Source organism: Saccoglossus kowalevskii, chromosome 17 (genome assembly GCF_978046115.1).
Source record: "Saccoglossus kowalevskii chromosome 17, keSacKowa6.1, whole genome shotgun sequence".
NCBI lineage: Eukaryota > Metazoa > Hemichordata > Enteropneusta > Harrimaniidae > Saccoglossus > Saccoglossus kowalevskii.
The window spans coordinates 24,207,844-24,225,834 of NC_140657.1; the positions used below are offsets into that span (position 1 = coordinate 24,207,844).

General features: G+C 35.9%; 2 protein-coding genes across 4 annotated transcripts; both read right to left on the minus strand.

The window, feature by feature from the left end:
• Window positions 1–1,150: 1,150 nt before the first annotated feature.
• On the minus strand, window positions 1,151–7,557 carry LOC100376986 (uncharacterized). Of its 3 annotated transcripts, none has more exons than XM_006821235.3 (4): window positions 7,473–7,557; window positions 5,090–5,202; window positions 4,460–4,611; window positions 1,151–1,496 (listed from the first exon to the last, which is right to left on the minus strand). In XM_006821235.3, the coding sequence occupies exons 2-4, from the start codon at window positions 5,139–5,141 to the stop codon at window positions 1,251–1,253; spliced, it is 450 nt and encodes a 149-aa protein (XP_006821298.1). In that variant the 5' UTR covers window positions 5,142–5,202; window positions 7,473–7,557; the 3' UTR covers window positions 1,151–1,250. The 3 variants fall into 3 exon arrangements, with proteins under 3 accessions (XP_006821298.1, XP_077868665.1, XP_085348216.1); XM_078012539.2 differs by having other exon boundaries at window positions 5,090–5,241; window positions 7,473–7,554; XM_085492090.1 differs by lacking the exon at window positions 7,473–7,557 and adding an exon at window positions 7,175–7,220.
• A 3,221-nt stretch (window positions 7,558–10,778) lies between these two features.
• On the minus strand, window positions 10,779–14,258 carry LOC100378285 (uncharacterized). The gene is made up of 3 exons (XM_002738594.3): window positions 13,846–14,258; window positions 12,380–12,544; window positions 10,779–11,672 (listed from the first exon to the last, which is right to left on the minus strand). Exons 1-3 carry the CDS (start codon window positions 14,018–14,020, stop codon window positions 10,915–10,917), a joined length of 1,098 nt encoding a protein of 365 aa, XP_002738640.1. The 5' UTR covers window positions 14,021–14,258; the 3' UTR covers window positions 10,779–10,914.
• Between the last annotated feature and the right edge of the window lie 3,733 nt (window positions 14,259–17,991).

Here is a 17,991-nt window from a genome sequence, read left to right on the forward strand (position 1 = left end):
CTTTGTATTTGTTAACCTTTGAAAGGTCACGGGGTCAAGCAATCTGATTAAAACAAGACCCCACTTTGTGTTTGTTGTTGTTATTGTTTACATTTATATTTTTTTATTATTATTTTTGTGTTCATATATTTTAATCAATTAATTTGGTTCAGGGTTTGGTAATAGAGATAGGTAAAACAAATAAATTGCATGGAATATAAACAAATTAAAATAAATATAGCGAAAATAAAATATTCAAAATAAAACAAATACTAGCCAGTATGCAACTTTTCCGGGATATAAATAGTACTGGCTGGCGGTTCCCGTTCACGTGATGGTCTTGACGGATTCCGGCTCAATAATAAAAGATCGATTATTTCTGTAAGAGAGCACGTATTAACCTACAACTTTCATTTGACATCACTTTGAACACATTTAGATGTCATATTAACCATCATGTAGCATCGCATGAATATGATTTTTAATTTTGACCAACAAATAGTTTATATCAATGAATATTAAACCACAGTCGCTGCTTAGCTCGTCGCTAATAAATTTTTGTATGTGATAAAACTCACGTGTTACACGACATTTGTAACAAGATACGCCCTCTAGCGACGAGGAACACATTTGACGCAATTAGGAGTCGTCCATCAATCAAACGCACTATAAAACATAGCTGTGGGTCGATAACTTTTGTCGTGTCGATATTTATTTATTTATTTATTTATTCAAGAGACATATACATTTTTCAATAATTACATCACGCACAAAATACAATATGTACAAAACAAAAAGAAAAGATAAAATAAATACAATACAATGATCTTTAAAAACGTCGCAGCGATTTAAAACACACCTGTTATGAAATAGTAAATACTAAAAAAAATCTACTTTATCGGATTTGTAAATGTTTGAAAAATCAAGGCATATTTCCGCAAGTTTGCACGGAAGCGAGGTAGTTTAAAAGGGTAAAAAAGATAAAATATACGTGATGGTGCATTATAGCGCCATTATGACGTCAGAAAAGCTCGTTGTCAATAGAGGGCTTGACTTACTGGATTGGTATTATGCTCCGTTCTACAGTTCGTATTCTTAGTATACCAATATCTAAAAACTACACCTTTAAGGAACTCAGTACAAACTTTTGAATCTGTGCTGATAAGAATTTAGTTCTTAAATTCTTGTAAATGAAAATAATGTTCGTACTATCAATCTTACATTTAGTAATGTGTGCCAACCCGCTCATGGATGAAACATTGAGAACTATTCTATGTTGTAAAATATACCAACATTACAATAGACATCGCTATGGTTACAGTGGGCACTGAATGAATAACGGCTACGTCATAAGCTGGTGTATCCATATTGCACAAGTCGTATTCGCAGCACTCCATACAGTAGGTATTGATGGGATTTTCTTCTTCACAGGGAGGGTATCCAGTACATGTATCGGCATTAGCACATCCACGACGTATACCCTCCAGACGTCCTAAATAATCATAACGCACAGACACCTGCGAACAAAAAAAATGTCACAAAATTTCGATTTAATGCGAGTATACAACGCGCGCAAATATACATTGTTAGTTTACACGAAATAGACCATTTTCCGTTCACTGCGAGATCACGCGTTATGCGTGAAATCGAACGTAAAACGAAACAAACAAAGGTCATAGCGTCGCACAATCTCCCAGGCAGAGTTCTATTCCACGAATATTTCGGTGATCTAACCGTAAGGAGCTCTGGGAAGGAGAATGAGCGCGCAGTGGAGTCAAACTTCGCATGGGATTCGACAAACGCGAAAATATTTTGGGGACATTTCCAAGCTTAGTAATGTGCTGTACACATTTGATGCACAGTCACTTGGGGGCTGAAAATCAATAAATACTAATTTTCAAAAAAAATCATCCGCTATACACGGCACCTAGTAAATCGACACCCTGTCGGTTTCAAATGTCGATTTCTTACCTTAAAATGCGAAACAAAAATTTTAGAGGGGATCAGGTGTTACGTTAATAACTATTGTTCATAATCGCTAACTTGGTTTTATTCAAAACTGCACAAATCCCGCGTTTTCTGATGATATCCGACGATTTCATGAACGAAAATGGCCAGCAGCCAGAATCAAGGGGGATTCGCCAGAGTTCTGGGTAAATCAAGTGCGCATACTCATTTTCAGCCAATCAGGCGTGCCGTAACAGCGAGTATTTACTAGGTGCCGTGTTTCACAACTTGTTTATTTATATACGTATAGCGGATGATTTTTTTTGAAAATTAGTATTTATTGATTTTCAGCCCCCAAGTGACTGTGATTTGATGATAGTCAATTTCGATCAAGTAAGGATATTTAAACGCAATATATCAAATATATATATATAATATATATATTTCAAATATCGGTCTATCGATGTGAGCTACGAAACAAAGAATTCGCGGCAGACGTTCGGCGTGCGTCTTTCAGGCAACTCGCGAGATCTCGCAGTTGAACGGAAAATCACCTTTACGAAAGGTCTAGTTGAGTGGAAGCATATATACAAGGCATAATCTGATAGTCAAAAAAACATCAACAAACAAGCTGCTCTCTGATTGGTTTAATTGTCAGGCATTAGAGTTGGGTAGCCAATCAGGTACAGTCTTGCAAGTAGCTTTGCTTTGACTCAAAAGGTGCAGTATGGCCGAGAACATGCTGAAATATCTTCATTATTACTGTGTGTTGATGAATACATTGTACTATGATTTATCGTCAGATGAAAACATCACCATTCAAGTTCTTGCCGCACGCAGTTTGTTCGACAATACACTGAAATTGTCTAATGCGCATGTGCACTGATAGTTGTGGTACGTACAAAACAGTTACGGCATGTATTATTAGTGTTTTGAATTTTTCATTAAAGTGGAGAGATCGTCAGCTGCGCACGCGCGCCCAAAACGACATTAACAACGCATGTTAAAAACGAAAAGGCTTATGGGAAGACGCTTGTTTTTAAACAACGACAAGCTATGGCCGTCCTCCGCATGCACAAGTGATGACTCCCCCGCTTTAAGCAAATATTTTGTGCAAGATTTTTTGCTCACAATAAATCCTACTCCAACCAAATAGTAAGTTTTTGTCTATATTGCATCTTCAAACAGGCTTGGCTTAGTTCAATTGACAATGTGTGTTCCAATGTGTGACATGGTCAAGCCTTACATATTCTGGACACATCCCCTATATTATAGATTGTCGATAGAATAAAATGTGAAGCCCGCGGCCAATCAGGTGTGAAGACACAATAATCTGCGCAAAGTCATGGAAACTGCACGCTCAGCAAAAAAATACTAATTCCAAATAACAGGCAAAATACTTTCTCCGTTATTACACCCAAGAAGCAGATTTAGGAGAGCCTTCGTTAGTCATGTAAGTAAAGCTCACAATGCAATGTGGTAAAAATGAGATCAATGATCGCCTGCCTCATCCCTGGCCACACCGCTCCCATTGTATATATGGCAGACCAACCCTAACCAGTCAGGAATACCTATCGAACGAAATATATATTCCAATCGGGATGTTTGGTCTTATATTGCGTTGGAACGATTGATTATAGTATGTGGCGCATATCGAAATCGGTACGTATACATTCATCTCCTAAAGCCCTACAAAAAAGCCAGGGATTGAACATAAGGTTGTCCAGGGGATGTTTTTCTACCTCTTGTTAAATAATATTTTCCCGATCAAGTTTTTTTTTCTACCCCGGTTGTAATATTTATCCCGATCGGGGCCAGTACTCGCTGATCATTCATTTAGTAGGCCGAGACATTCAAAGATGTGTTCGAGATGCACTTCTCTAGCGTGATATTTTCTGTTTGACGGATATTTTTAACTGCTAACTGTATTGAGAGTTTAAATCATTCATGGTCGTACTAATAGGCGCTAGAGTCGACCACCTGCTACTGGTCACGTAGCCTGGCGTTCGATTAACGTGTACATCGCATCTTTCAAGCGCATCGTCCTCTAAGGATGGCATACAGGGTTTATTCACAAATAGCTGTCAATTTAATCAGGAATAGAAAAAAATAGATTCACAAATTTGAGCTTGGAAAAACATCGGGAGCAGACACTAGTGAATACGATAAACCGGGTGTCACTGACCTAGTCGAGGCCACATGGCGAGTCCACAGGGCAGAAATTTGTTTCCATTTTGTTTTTTTGCAAAGAATTATGGGTTGATAATTGAACCACTGAGGGCGCTTTGGGGAATCATATCTTTCCCGTTTTCAAGCAACGTTGTTAGTTTGTTACGTGTGGTTATATTGTCGGACTGTAACGTAATTTCATTGGGAAGAATGTGTATCACTGATTCAGCCGAGGCATAACGAGCCTACAAGGCACAAGTGAATACAAAACACGTGTATACATGTATAAGGGCATCATTGACGTAGCCGAGACTGTATGGCGAGCCTACAATACTACTCATTTATAAATATTTCACTGACGTACCGAACAGCTGTCAAATCCGTAAAGACACGTCAGACTCTCGATATCTTCAGGGCTGTTGAAACATCTGTCATCGTTTAAATTATAGTCGACGCCGCCGCCCATGTCTCCGGAACCACAGTACCAGCAATCAATCGCACACACAGCAACTAACACTACAAGATAAATTAATAAATGTGTTATGTAATAAGGAGTAGAGCATTGGAAAATCTGAATGAAGGGGTGGTAGAAATACGACACTGTGTAATAGTTTTCTTCGCTTAATTTTGACCAAGATTTCATGAGATGTTGCTATAAAGATGGTTTATATATATATATATATGTTTTGTTTCTTCTGGAATTTCCTCTTTAGTATTTTTTTCTACTTAAAATTCTCAATTCCAAGATTATCTAAGGGCCATCCCTAATTATCAGAGTTTATAGTGCGTTGTTGTTTGATTTATAAATATTTATTATCCCTGTATTCTGCTATTACCGGTAACTCACTGTTTTGATATTTGCGGTGCGAGATCGTGTCATTCCCACCTCGACTTTCGTTATTATTACTAGTATACATTGTGAATGAGATTTTAAATATTTATTATACTATAAGAGTATTTGTGGCGTACGTTTGCATTGAGAACTTTGTTTTACCTGTTGACAGCAGCAACCATCCAATCACACATTGCTTGGGTAATGACGTCATTGCAACAGTCTGTTACAGGTGCTTGTCATCACTTCGACCACTTTTTGTCGTATTTTCTGATCTGCAGAGAAGTGAAGGTATTTGTATATTCACCATAGACCTAATAATATACACAAGCAAGCATTATGATGGATATTGTAAGTTTAAATCCCAACCGGCCCGACGCGATTATGATGGTTTGTAACAGTATTCAGAATCTTAGAAAAATCCGTGCAAAAGGAAACTGTTGCCATTTTACTTGACATTACAAGGTTGCATTTTTCGGAAAAAAAGTTGAACACAAACTGTGTAAAAATTATGTTGTTTTTGCTAAAAAAAAAACATGAAACATTGAAAGTATATATCGTTCCCCGACATTTCCATGCATTTCATTATGAAACATACCTGCAATCATGATATAAAAGCCCCCTAACTCAATGTTTATTGTTTACAAACCTAGCTCAATTATTACCAAATAAAAGTTGATTTTTCATTACCAATCCACAATCTCAACATTTTATGGAGTATTCATTGATTAGATGATAGTATCTCACATATTTGCATGGCGTCAATGTAATTTTAATTCCTATGCTCCGCGGAAGTCTGTCAGTACGAAGCCTTTCGAATATGAGCAATAAACAAAAACCATTTTTCAGTTGCAACACATTTCGTGTTCAAAATAATCAAAATCAGTTCGTTTGCCATGATGTACAATGTTTTGGCTTCGTATTGTATTTGACTAAAATCTGATTAAAATAAGATCCTAGTTTTGGCTTTATTTATTTTCATTGTGCTTGTTTATTTGTTGTCAGTTTTTCAAAAGTTTTAGTAATCGCAAAAGCCGCCAACAAGTCGATAGTCAAAATAACACAGAATAAAATCACGCAACGTAATAATAAAATACTAAATATTAAAAAATAAAGTACTAATGAAATAAAATTGAACACATACCATACAATAATTACATAAGATTCTAACCAGTTTATATAAAATTGAACACATACCATACAATAATTACATAAGATTCTAACCAGTTTATATAAAATTGAACACATACCATACAATAATTACATAAGATTCTAACCAGTTTAGTTGGAACACGATCACTAGAAGAACAGTATGCCACAATATGTACTCAGGTTTCCATTCTCTGATCGTTAATCTTTTATGAATACGAATCATGGCGTTAATATAAGTGCGTCTGAAAGACGACGCATTGTTACAATTTACTTGAGTACTCAATTTAAAAAAAAAAAAAACGACTGCAGCTACGTTTTCACACGTCTAAAAAACGCCAGTGTTAACACTGTTTTTTTGTTGTGAAAATATTAGATAATCTGCTGAATTGTTAGCACGCGTTCTCACTTAGTAAAAACACAGGGGTTTGAGGATTGAATGCTGGCCTTTCACCTAATATGTTGTGTAGTTCATCCAAAAATGGCATAGTTTTCGAATCTCTACCGCTTCTGTTGTTGAGTCACGACAATTGTGTCTGTTTTCGAATTGATAAAAATAACATATTGTTGTCACGTGATTAAAAAGCTGTGAAAAAATGGGTGTCCTTGTAGTAAGTGGTGATTGCGCGAGAAGATATATTGACTATAGTTATTTAATTGCGCTGGAACTGTGTACAAAATATAACACGACTCAATCAATCTGGTCTGTCGTGTTTACTGTGAGCGAAAAACCCCAACCAGCAGTATTGTGATAAAACTTACTGTTCTACAAACAAAATAGCAATGATAGTTCAGAGGTAACAGTTTGTTATGATAAGTTGATAGCAATAGGAATGCAGTGAGCTATATTTCAATACTGCTGGTCGGGTTGCGTTTTCGTTCACATGATTATAATTGTGTTGACAAATGTACGTGTTGGGTTTTCCACACTAGATAACGTCAACACTCAGAATACGAACGTAGCGGCTAAGAAAACACTAAACACCGTAACAGTTTAATCTCAGACAGCTGAAAAGGGTTTGCTTTATATTATAGGCATAATTTCCAAATAAATACTAATGAGGCCGTGTGAATTTACGATTGAGATACAGTACATACCTTGGGCGTGTGTGTTTGGCAAGCGTTCTTACGCGATCGTGAACTGTTCTACGGCGCTGCATAAACTAAATTATCAATCTGGCGTGTTTTAATTATATTGACAGAGTACTGTAAAGGTGTGTCACATGTCCTACCAAAGTGTACATATAGTACAAACGTAGCCAACAAAACAAATACGTCGAGTACCATATACGATTTGGTGAAGTACCTTTGTAATCAAGTCGAAATCTCAAAAAACGTGACCGGCGGGCGTGACAAGTGTGATAATTAATACTGTTATATAATAAACGGTACATACCTTTCAAATATGTACTTTATAAAGACGCGATATTTAACGCTCATCGACTGCTCTGGTATGCCGATATTGTGTGTTGGCCTCTACGACCCGTGGGCTTTTGAGTAGTTGTGTTATTTTTATAAGTTCACTTATTTGAATGGCAGAACCTATTGGGTGTGTCTATTGTGTTGGACATCGTGTATAGCGCACCGTCTCCGAGGTTATACTATTCACTGGTGTCAAGGTGAATTGCCAGGTTTGTTCTACCATGGAGATCATAGCTGGTTTCATTGCGATTTTTATACAACGAAGACGAAGTAAAAAACTTCGTACTTTTTTATACACGGTAAAAGCACAGGGAACCCAGGAACTTTGATCAACTGTCATCTAGTGTAAGAAATAGACAAGGGATGAAGGCTTCAGCAAGCTCATATTTTTTTAAACTGGAAAAAACAGACGAACAGAATGAGAAATAACAAAATTCCAGGTTGAAGAATATTAGTTGCTCTTTCAAATTTCGCCAAAGCCTTACTTATATTTTACCTATATCTGCAGAATAAATAAAGAAAACTACGCAAATTGACTCCATTTATGAATAATTAACGGTTGGCCCGGCACAGTTGGAGGCGTGGCCTGTTCTGAATTTGTCAACAACCAATCATAAGACTGGTTACGAACCACATCGAGGTTACCACTCGGTCAGCCTTGCTCAACTGGTTCGTAACCAGTCTTGTGATTGGTTCTTCGCCTCCAACTGTGCCGTGCGTTCGGGCAGACCACACATTCAATAGAGTGATTACTGTAAACACCACACATTCAGTACAATGGTCGCTGTAAACACCACACATTCACTGCAGTGGTCGATGTAAACACCACACATTCAGTAAAGTGGCCAATGTAAACACCACACATCCAATAGTGGTCGCTGTAAACACCACACATTCAGTACAGTGGTCGCTGTTAACACCACACATTCAGTACAGTGGTCAATGTAAACACCACACATCCAGTACAGTGGTCAATGTAAACACCACACATTCAGTACAATGGTAACTGTAAACACCACACATTCAGTACAGTGGTCACTGTAAACACCACACATTCAGTACAGTGGTCACTGTAAACAGCACACATTCAGTACAGTGGAGAGTTGGGTCGGCATTATCTTAGAGGAGAGTTGGGTCGGCATTATCTTAGAGTGTATGTAAATGTTGAAATTATTCGTTTTTGGTTAAAACTAATACGTGATGTTTCTCCACATATTTTAAAAGAATCGTATAAATTTCAACTTAATATGGCAGGAGCAGGTGCTATTTGCTGGGCTTTGACAGTTAAAAATCTTCTCTATAAATATGGTTTTGGACATATTTGGATTGACCAATATGTAAGTAACTCTATTGCATTCCTGGAACTATTTAAACAGAGGTGCTTTGATATTTCCAGACAAGATTGGAGCTCTGAAATTAATAGAAGTCTCAAACTAGTAACTTATTGTAAGGTGAAACATGAATTAACATGTGAGAAATATCTTACAAATATTGGTCAGTCTTATGCAATATACAGAAATGCTTTATGTAGATTAAGGATCTCGTCCCATGTACTACAAATTGAAAAGGGTAGGGCCAGTGGTACTCCACGTAACCAGAGGTTGTGTCCTTTTGGCTGTAATGTAATTGAGGACGAATACCACTTTACATTAGTTTGTCCCAAATATAGCTCCCTAAGGTTGAAGTTTATTGCACAGTATTACTTCTCCCCACCTACAGAGATAAAGTTTATTTCATTATTTCAGAATCAAACCCCATATATACAATTAAACCTTGGTAAATTTATATTTTATAGTTTTCAAGTACGTCAGCTTATGCTTGAAGAGAACACTTAATTATGCAAATGTTATGTATTATGATTTTATATTTGTTTTTCTTTACTTGTTTCTGCGACCATTCCAATCTAATTTATTATGTATTTATTTGTATCTGTACATAAGGCCAATGGCCACAGTACGAAATAAAGATATATATATATATATATATATATATATATATACATTCAGTACAGTGATCACTGTAAACACCACACATTCAGTACAGTGGTCACTGTAACCACCACATATTCAGTACAATGGTCACTGTAAACACCACACATTCAGTACAGTGATCACTGTAAACACCACACATTCAGTACAGTGATCACTGTAAACACCACACATTCAGTACAGTGGTCACTGTAAACACCACACATTCAGTACAGTGGTAACTGTAAACACCACACATTCAGTACAGTGATCACTGTAAACACCACACATTCAGTACAGTGGTCACTGTAAACACCACACATTCAGTACAGTGGTCACTGTAAATACCACATATTCAGTAGTGGTCGCTGTAAACACCACGCATTCAGTACAGTGGTCACTGTAAATACCACATATTCAGTAGTGGTCGCTGTAAACACCACGCATTCAGTACAGTGGTCGATGTAAACACCATACATTCAGTACAGTGATCACTGTAAACACCACACATTCAGTACAGTTGTCGCTGTAAACACCACAGATTCAGTACGAGTCGCTGTAAACACCACACATTAAGTACAGTGGTCACTGTAAACACCACGCATTCAGTACAGTGGTCGCTGTAAACAACACACATTCAGTACAGTGGTCGCTGTAAACACCACACATTCATTGATAATATCCAGTGACAGTAGTGAGATTTTATTGACCAGTGAATCACAATTCAAATAATTGATTTAATTATGTGTAAATTAAAATTTGAATTCAGTAACTAAGCTTGTCACTACAGGACAGTGAATGATTAAAATGCATATACAGCAAACAAAATCCCTTTGTTTGACATTTAACCCCCCCATCCGACCTCTAAACGAAAGTTTGCAAATGCAAAAAAAAAAAAAATAGAATAAAAAAACTACATTTGCAGTGCACATGTTTAAATCGTCTACAAACTGTCATGGCTGCTTTTGTATCCCCTTTTTTGAATTTTTATTTGCAATATTGATTGCCAGTAGAGTATTTGCAACCATTGAGGTTAAACATGATGCAACATGAAATATGTAAAACATGGTGCAACATGAAATATGTAAAACATGATGCAACATGATCGATTTCAAACATGATGCAACATGAAATATGTTGAATATGATGCAGCATGGGTGAACTCAAACATGATACAACATGGGTCATGTCAAACATGATGCAACGTTATTAATTACAAATGCTAGAAATACTTTAAATACAATCATACGATAGAAAATGTGCATCTGAACATCACCAAGTATAAACACGATTCAAGATCAGGTTGAACAAAATTACAGGCAAAATTACTAGAAGAATGATAATTACAAATTATAAATTCATTTTTAACTTCACTGAATTAAAACATGGTCGTTTATGTTAAACATAAAACATTACTGTCAAGTTGATCATTTGTCAAACTTTCTAGATTTAAAATCCGGGTAAAATTCTCCCTTTCTTTTTCATGACTTTCATTTTCTTTTGCAATTTGTGATCTTTCCTGCTCTTGATATTTTTCTTCCTCTTGTCTTGTCGTTTTTTAATTAATTTCTCAGTGACAACTTTTCTCTCATCCCACTGCTTCTTATTCCTCTTTTTTATCTGCTCTCTTTTTTTGATAGATTTTTTCAAAAGTTCAGGGTCATCTTTAAGTTTCACTCCTTCCGCCTTCTGCATGGCTTTCTTCCAAGCCTGTTTCTGTTCAACATTTTTCGCTTTTTCAGGATCCTTTTCCTTCATCTCATTAAATTTTTCTTTCTTCATTTCCACTTGTCTTAACAAAGCTTTCACATTTTTGTTGCTAATGTTTTGTTTTTTTTTCTTTTTCCGTAGGTCTTTACTTTCCAAAGATTCTGAAAAATCAAATTTACTGAAAACAACTTTTCCTTCATTATTAACAATTGGCTTTTGTCCGTTTTCTTTGTTCAGTTTTATTTTATTGTTCAGCATTTTCATTGAATTGTTCCTGGAAGCGTTTTCTTTGAATTCTTTCTTTTTCTTCTCTTTCATCTTTTTGTCTAGTCTCCTTTGCTTCTTTATTTGTTTATCTGTCCCATCATCACTTGCTTTCCGCTTTCCCTTCATGCCCAGAATTTTGTTCTGTAGTTTTGTTCTAAGTTCATTTAAACTCAAATTACTTTGTATTTGTTCCACATTGATTGGTTTCGCCATTTTGGATTTTTTGTCACCTGGAAATAAATACAATAGTACACATTACAAATGTTTACATTTTTGTAGCTGATTAGCACAAAGATCATTCACTCTCCTAATTTAGACTTTTTTGAAAAGACTTTAATTGCATAACTCCCCAGCTAGCCAGTTTTATTTTAATTAAGAAAACAAGGTCTGAGTTAGAAACTACAAAATATCACAATCTTACAGCTATTTGCATCTGTTGTGATGTCCATGGACATTGTCTGTCCTTTTGTCCTGGGAGCAGCACAGAAACTGGCAATCAGTATTAATGATAAACTAGGCCATTTCATGGTTAAATCAGTTACGTTTAACTCCCACTTATCAAACAAAGCACTAACTGCCTCTAAAGCTATACAATCTTGTCTTGCACCCAGGAAAAAAGTTTTCATTCATAGGATTAAAAAATTTCTGTAAAAGCAGCAAAAACAAATTTCATAGGAAATTCTGACATCACCACAAATCATTACAACTACCTCTAAAGGTATATAATCTAGTCTTGTACTCAAGAAAAAAATTCATGGGAGTAAAAACTTCTTCTAAACGCAGCAGAAAAACTTTTCCTCGGAAATTCTGACATCACTACAGTACAACTCTCTGTAAACGCAATAATGTTGCACTGTATATTGATGTGATGTGACCAACTTAATTAATATTGGCTGGGAAAGACTATTTAGAATGTATGTATGGAATCATGTCCTACCGTCATCTTCATCACTGGAGTCCTCTTCCTTCGTCCCTCCAATCGCCGTTTCTTCATTCTCGTCCATTTCTTTCTGGATGTCAGTCACATTTTTGTGGTGTTTCGGATCCAATCGTTGACGTTTACGCTTTCCTTTCTTGCTTGCTTTTGACTCGTCTTGATTTGCTGAGAGAACAGAAAAAAGATATTTGTACTTAATTTACTTTTCTTTATTAGAAGAAAATAGTGTTTAGACAATTGGATAATGTTAATATTAATTATAACTAATGATGTCAACTGTGCTTACTTGTCAGACTTTGTTCGTTACATATTTACACTCTAGATTCATAAACATACTCAGAATTTTTTATAAAACATTTATAAATATCCATAAAAAATGTTAAAGTAAAATTCAGTGTGTGTATGAATAAAATAAAATAAATTGTTTAACCAATAAATATGCCTGCAACACCAAAACTGTACATATTCAGTGTCATATGTGATGTGTTCATTAGATTGGAACAGCCATTGTAGACTACCGTAAAGGGTTATTCATTTGAAAACTAAGAGGGGTTTAGAGAATATTGATGCTTTGCTGACCTTTGTTTTGTGATGCAACTAGTTATGCTAATTTAATGGGATGCATTTGATGCAAAAATATTATACATTGATATAGTGATTTTAAAATTTTTTTTTACTATATTTATGGAATTTGTAATTTAATTGCCAAATTAAATTCACATTTTAATCAACATCCCTACAAAATTGGTTCTCTTAGAGGACACAGAAGAACTTTCCAATGTACCTCCCACCTCTAATCCTAACTTTAACCCGACCCCTATCCTCTATTTTAAAATTAATTGTACATGTATATGCCACACTTGAAAACACCTATAGTTATCTAGAGGGGCATATATAACTCAATTGGGGGGTGGGGGTGGGGTATCTAGGGTTAAAGTTAGGGTAAGTGGTGGGGGAAGTTCTTTCCGAGGGCACACTACAAAAAATATATTGTACATGCCACAGTCCCTTTATTGACTAATCTGGAAACAGATCAAGTTCAAATAGTTCACATATCAAACAATTCCCATTCTTCGTCTGGTCAATAGAAGGATTATATAGATTTGTTACATACGTCGCATGTGAGCCATTTGAACACAATCTGTAGAATAGTGACTGTGGCAACACTCCCAACCCTACCACAACCGGTTTTTAAATAGTAACCTGGCCAGGTGTAGGCCACAGTTGCGGACCAGGGCACTTACACTCATACTTAGAATAGCATGACAAATAATTCATGCAGTATCTAAACCTAAAAAACACGGATCAGATCACCAGTTTCAGTTGAAACATTAGCGTACATGGTTCCATATAAAGGTAAGTTCATGGTTCGAACCGGGGATAACACCGGTTGACTTCAACCACAGTCCCTCTATCATAGAGGGACTGTGCTTCGCCAATCATGGAAGTAATTTAATAAAAAATACCTGCTGGGTCTTTTTTCTGTTGATCTTCCTGATCAAAGTAAACTTCCACTGGAATAAGATTAATCATACGGTTAAAGTAATTGTTTCTCTCCTCAAGGCGAGTTCGTAGAGAGTCCGACGTTGACGTCATTATTGTAACCACGGTGGAAGACTCGTCGATCAGCTGGTTACACATGTGCTTCTCGTGACCCTGTCGCCTTTACGCGTCGTGGCTGGTACTCGGACCGGTAAGAACAATCTTCTCGGCCGAACAAATTGATGCCAGCGAGTATAAATTCAGCTGATACTATTTAAAATAAACATTGGTTACCTCGTAATGCCTGAATGAAAGTATAATACAATGGAAATATAGAAATTACTCTATAAACTCAAAGAGTTGACGATCAAAAAGCTTTGAACGATTACACCACGCGGTGACCTTTACTGAATGTCTTCCGGGTCACCATAGTACTAATAAATTGATCGATAGAGGGCAGTAAAGTAATCTACCGTCTTTTTAAAAAAAATATCAGTTTAGTTTAGAGGATTATTTGACAAACATTAAAAATATTGAACTCTGGAAAGTAATTAGTAAGTTTTGTCCAAGTAACCATTCAATGAGAATTGAAACAGGACGCCATATTCAGTTGCCAGCAAATGAAAGGTACGTGTTCTCTGCAACACAAATCAGTCCCAAAATCATTTTGTGATGTCTTGCCCTTTCTATGCCCAACACAGAAATATTCTATTTACATCGGCAAGGAAAATATCCCCAAATTTCAATAAAATAAAATAAACCACAAAAACAAATTCAGATTCATCTTGATCAATGAATCCCTGTCAATTCCCTCAGGCCAATATTTGCGAATCTGTTTTGAATCTAGACAGCAACACCTTCTAGACATGGATGTCATCTAAAATGACCTTCAAAATTCTTGGATTTTCTGCCATTTTCATTTTTAATTGTTTTTTCTGTTTATGTGTATTTGCTATGTCATGTCACTTTCTTGTTTTTTGTTTGTGTAATGAATAATGGATTCAATATCCATTATCATTCATTCCAATGGATGTTAAGTGATTAAATAAATAAATAAATAAATAAAAACACGTAAATGTAAGAATCTACATTTTTTATTCGTACAGTTTCGATGATGATGAGGAAATGTGGTGAGACTATTTATAACAATTCGTAAATATTCGAATCACCAGCTTTCATTCAAATTTAAATATTTAATAATGATTGGCTCGAGAGCTCTACCCATAATGCACCGCGCACAAATCTTCAAGTGACGTAGCAACCACTGATTTTTTGAAAATGAAGGGCTTGCTGATTGGATGAAGTTGAATTACCTCATTAATATTAATTAGAAGGTGCGATGATGTCACCATATCATTTCTTAATTGGTCAATTTGAATTCTACCAGATTTTTATTGATAAAAATGTATATTTATAAAATGTTTATAACATCCCCAACTTTCACTGTAGTGAAAGGCACAAATTGGCTTATAAACGTATTTCTATTTTACCATCAGCTTTCATTCAAATTCAAATATTTAATAGTGATCGGTGCACAAGAGCTCATGAACATTGTCTCCACCAATAATGCATGCGCACGTCTTCATGCGATAAGAAACTGTGACCACCAACATATTGAAAATGATAGGCTTCTGATTGAATTACATTGAACTGTCTCGTTATTATTAATTAGAACTTACGATGATCGATTGGTCAATTTGAATTCTAACATCTATTTTGATCTCTAAAAATAAATATTTCTAAAACATTGATAACGACCACAGCTTTATGTACTTCACTGTATGATGGTTGAGAACTACGGTACTTGATCACAATGTGTTACATGTAGTAAATGCTTTAAGGAAATCAGAGATTTGCACAGACTCATGGGTAATGGGTGTTACTATGTGGCTTCTATAGCCAAGGATTTGATTTGAATGAAGCAAGAGAGTCCTGGTCTAAAATGTTTTATAAATTTTTCATGAGGTTATTCTTTGAATGACAATTTCATTGTTTCCATGGAAACTACATGTAGTTTGGGTACCTCATTTTTGACAGGCAGCTATTTTGTTTTAAAGAATGGAGTGCCAAGCTCATAAATTTGACATGCCCGGGACCAATCAAGTTCAAATACATCAGACATATTGGACAAACGCACATTCATTTTTGTCACCTTCAAATTCAAAATGGCTGACTGACAGATGCGGTTCCAGAGGCATATCTCATACATGCCTGGACCAATGAAGTTAAAACTTCACACATCAAAGCAATTTTTTTAGGACTGATTCACACACTTGAAATAAAGAATCTTGTGGTTTACTAGTCGACTCTTGCAACGATCATTATCACAGGTATTAACACAAAAGTGCTAATACCTGGGTTTGAAATTACTGCCCACCCATACAACAGAGATGGGTAACTTTCCCAATCGGCCAGTAAAAATTAAAATTTATATGCCCATCTGGTAACTTTTTTTTTTTAATGGTCTGCTTCAATAAAAATGTTCAAAATGCACTTCTGCTAAATAAAATCAAATGAAGTTGGAAGCCAGTATCTGCATACTAAGTTAATCCACAGAGGGACTTCTCAGATTTACAGGAGTCATGCATGCATGACCAATAAGAAACAATGAAATCATTAACCTTTTCAGCACCAGTTCCCTCTTTTCATCACAAATTCACAAAATAGTCCCATTTACAGTCTGCACTTTTCTTCAGGAGACTGGGACAAAAAACACAAAATTTTCGAGTAAAAACTGAAAATCAACTCAAATTTTGTCTGTTGGCTCCAAAATTGGGGTTCATTTCCAGAAATATTGAAGAATCTAAGAAAAAAAGTGCAGAAAAATTTGGGCAAGAAAGTCTGGTGGTGAAAAGGGCAGTCTACTTCTGCTAAATAGAACAACTTGTGCTTACTTGGAATCGGAATGGAAGTATATAATTTTCAATTCAGGGCTGGTAAATTTCTAGCAGGGCTGGTGAAATTGTAAAATACCTGCCATAGTACACAACTTTGGAGAATTTCAAACACTGCAATTATATCAAACAGACAATGCATTTCATGACATCTTCTTACACATCACACATAATGTGGAATCAATTGGGAACACACCTCCACATTCCACAGGTTTTAGAGAATTTGTTTTTTCGCTCCATGGCTGTGGCAATTATAAAATCCTATTAAATCTTGGGTCCGACACTAAATTTCGCTAGCTTCTACTAATTTGTTTATAAAAACAATTATCATATAAACAAAATTGCCATAGCTGGGCCAGTCTAGTCTATTTCCTGTATTGACATTTCTGTAACTGGGTTAAATACACTACCAACAAAGCACCTCAATATGGTAATTGGTTCCACTATATGAATCAATCAATTCAATCGAGCTATTTTTCTGGAGCACTCAGCCGAAATTGTCAGTTGGTTGGGAAATAAAAGGTCTCTCAGGTTAAAAAGTTACGAAGAGGACCACCACTGGAGGACAAGAGGTGTAAGCAGTGTGCTCGTAAGAACTACCCTGGTAGTTTCTGGGGTCATAATGTAATCACAAAAATAAAGTCGCGAAGGTGAGAAGGAAGATACTTAGGTCACTGGACGGTAATATTAAGCAGTGTTTTTCAAGTGGATTGATTTTGTCGGTATCTGGAGTCAAAATGTAATCCTGAAATTAAAGTTGGTTCAGCTTGGCTCCTGAGAATACTTTTAAAGATTGAATGTGGTTGTACCTACATAATCAACCCTTTCACCACCACTGTCTCACTTCAAATTTTGCTGCTCTTTTTTTCTTATATTCTTTAATTTTTCTGGAAATGAACCGTAATTTTGAAGACAACATAACAAATTTTAGTCAATCTTTTGAAGGAAAGTGCAGATTATAAAACAAGGCTATTATGTTAATTTGTGATGAGGGAACTGGTTGTGGAACCTGCTGTGGCACCTCAATGGCCTATGCACGACCTCCAAAAGGTCACACATCCTTGTACTTTCTGGGGGCACAAATTCACCATCAATTCAAATGTCTCAAAAAATGCAGTTATCTTTGAAATTTAAAAACGTACATTGAAAATTCTTGCCTTGATGGAACTACACCCTCTGAAAGCACCAAGATGTGCCACTATTAGGGTACAAACACAAAATGTCAAATAAATTTAC

What these genes read in the sequence shown, in the direction of transcription:
- LOC100378285 (XM_002738594.3), bottom strand. Translation starts at nt 14,020, where the DNA reads ATGTGTAACCAGCTGATCGACGAGTCTTCCACCGTGGTTACAATAATG. An exon ending in ACAGAAAAAAGACCCAGCAG is followed by an intron (nt 12,545 to 13,845) that starts GTATTTTTTATT and finishes CTGTTCTCTCAG; the next exon opens with CAAATCAAGACGAGTCAAAA. An exon ending in CTCCAGTGATGAAGATGACG is followed by an intron (nt 11,673 to 12,379) that starts GTAGGACATGAT and finishes ATTTATTTCCAG; the next exon opens with GTGACAAAAAATCCAAAATG.
- LOC100376986 (XM_006821235.3), bottom strand. Translation starts at nt 5,141, where the DNA reads ATGACGTCATTACCCAAGCAATGTGTGATTGGATGGTTGCTGCTGTCA. An exon ending in ATGGTTGCTGCTGTCAACAG is followed by an intron (nt 4,612 to 5,089) that starts GTAAAACAAAGT and finishes TTTATCTTGTAG; the next exon opens with TGTTAGTTGCTGTGTGTGCG. An exon ending in ACGGATTTGACAGCTGTTCG is followed by an intron (nt 1,497 to 4,459) that starts GTACGTCAGTGA and finishes TTTTGTTCGCAG; the next exon opens with GTGTCTGTGCGTTATGATTA.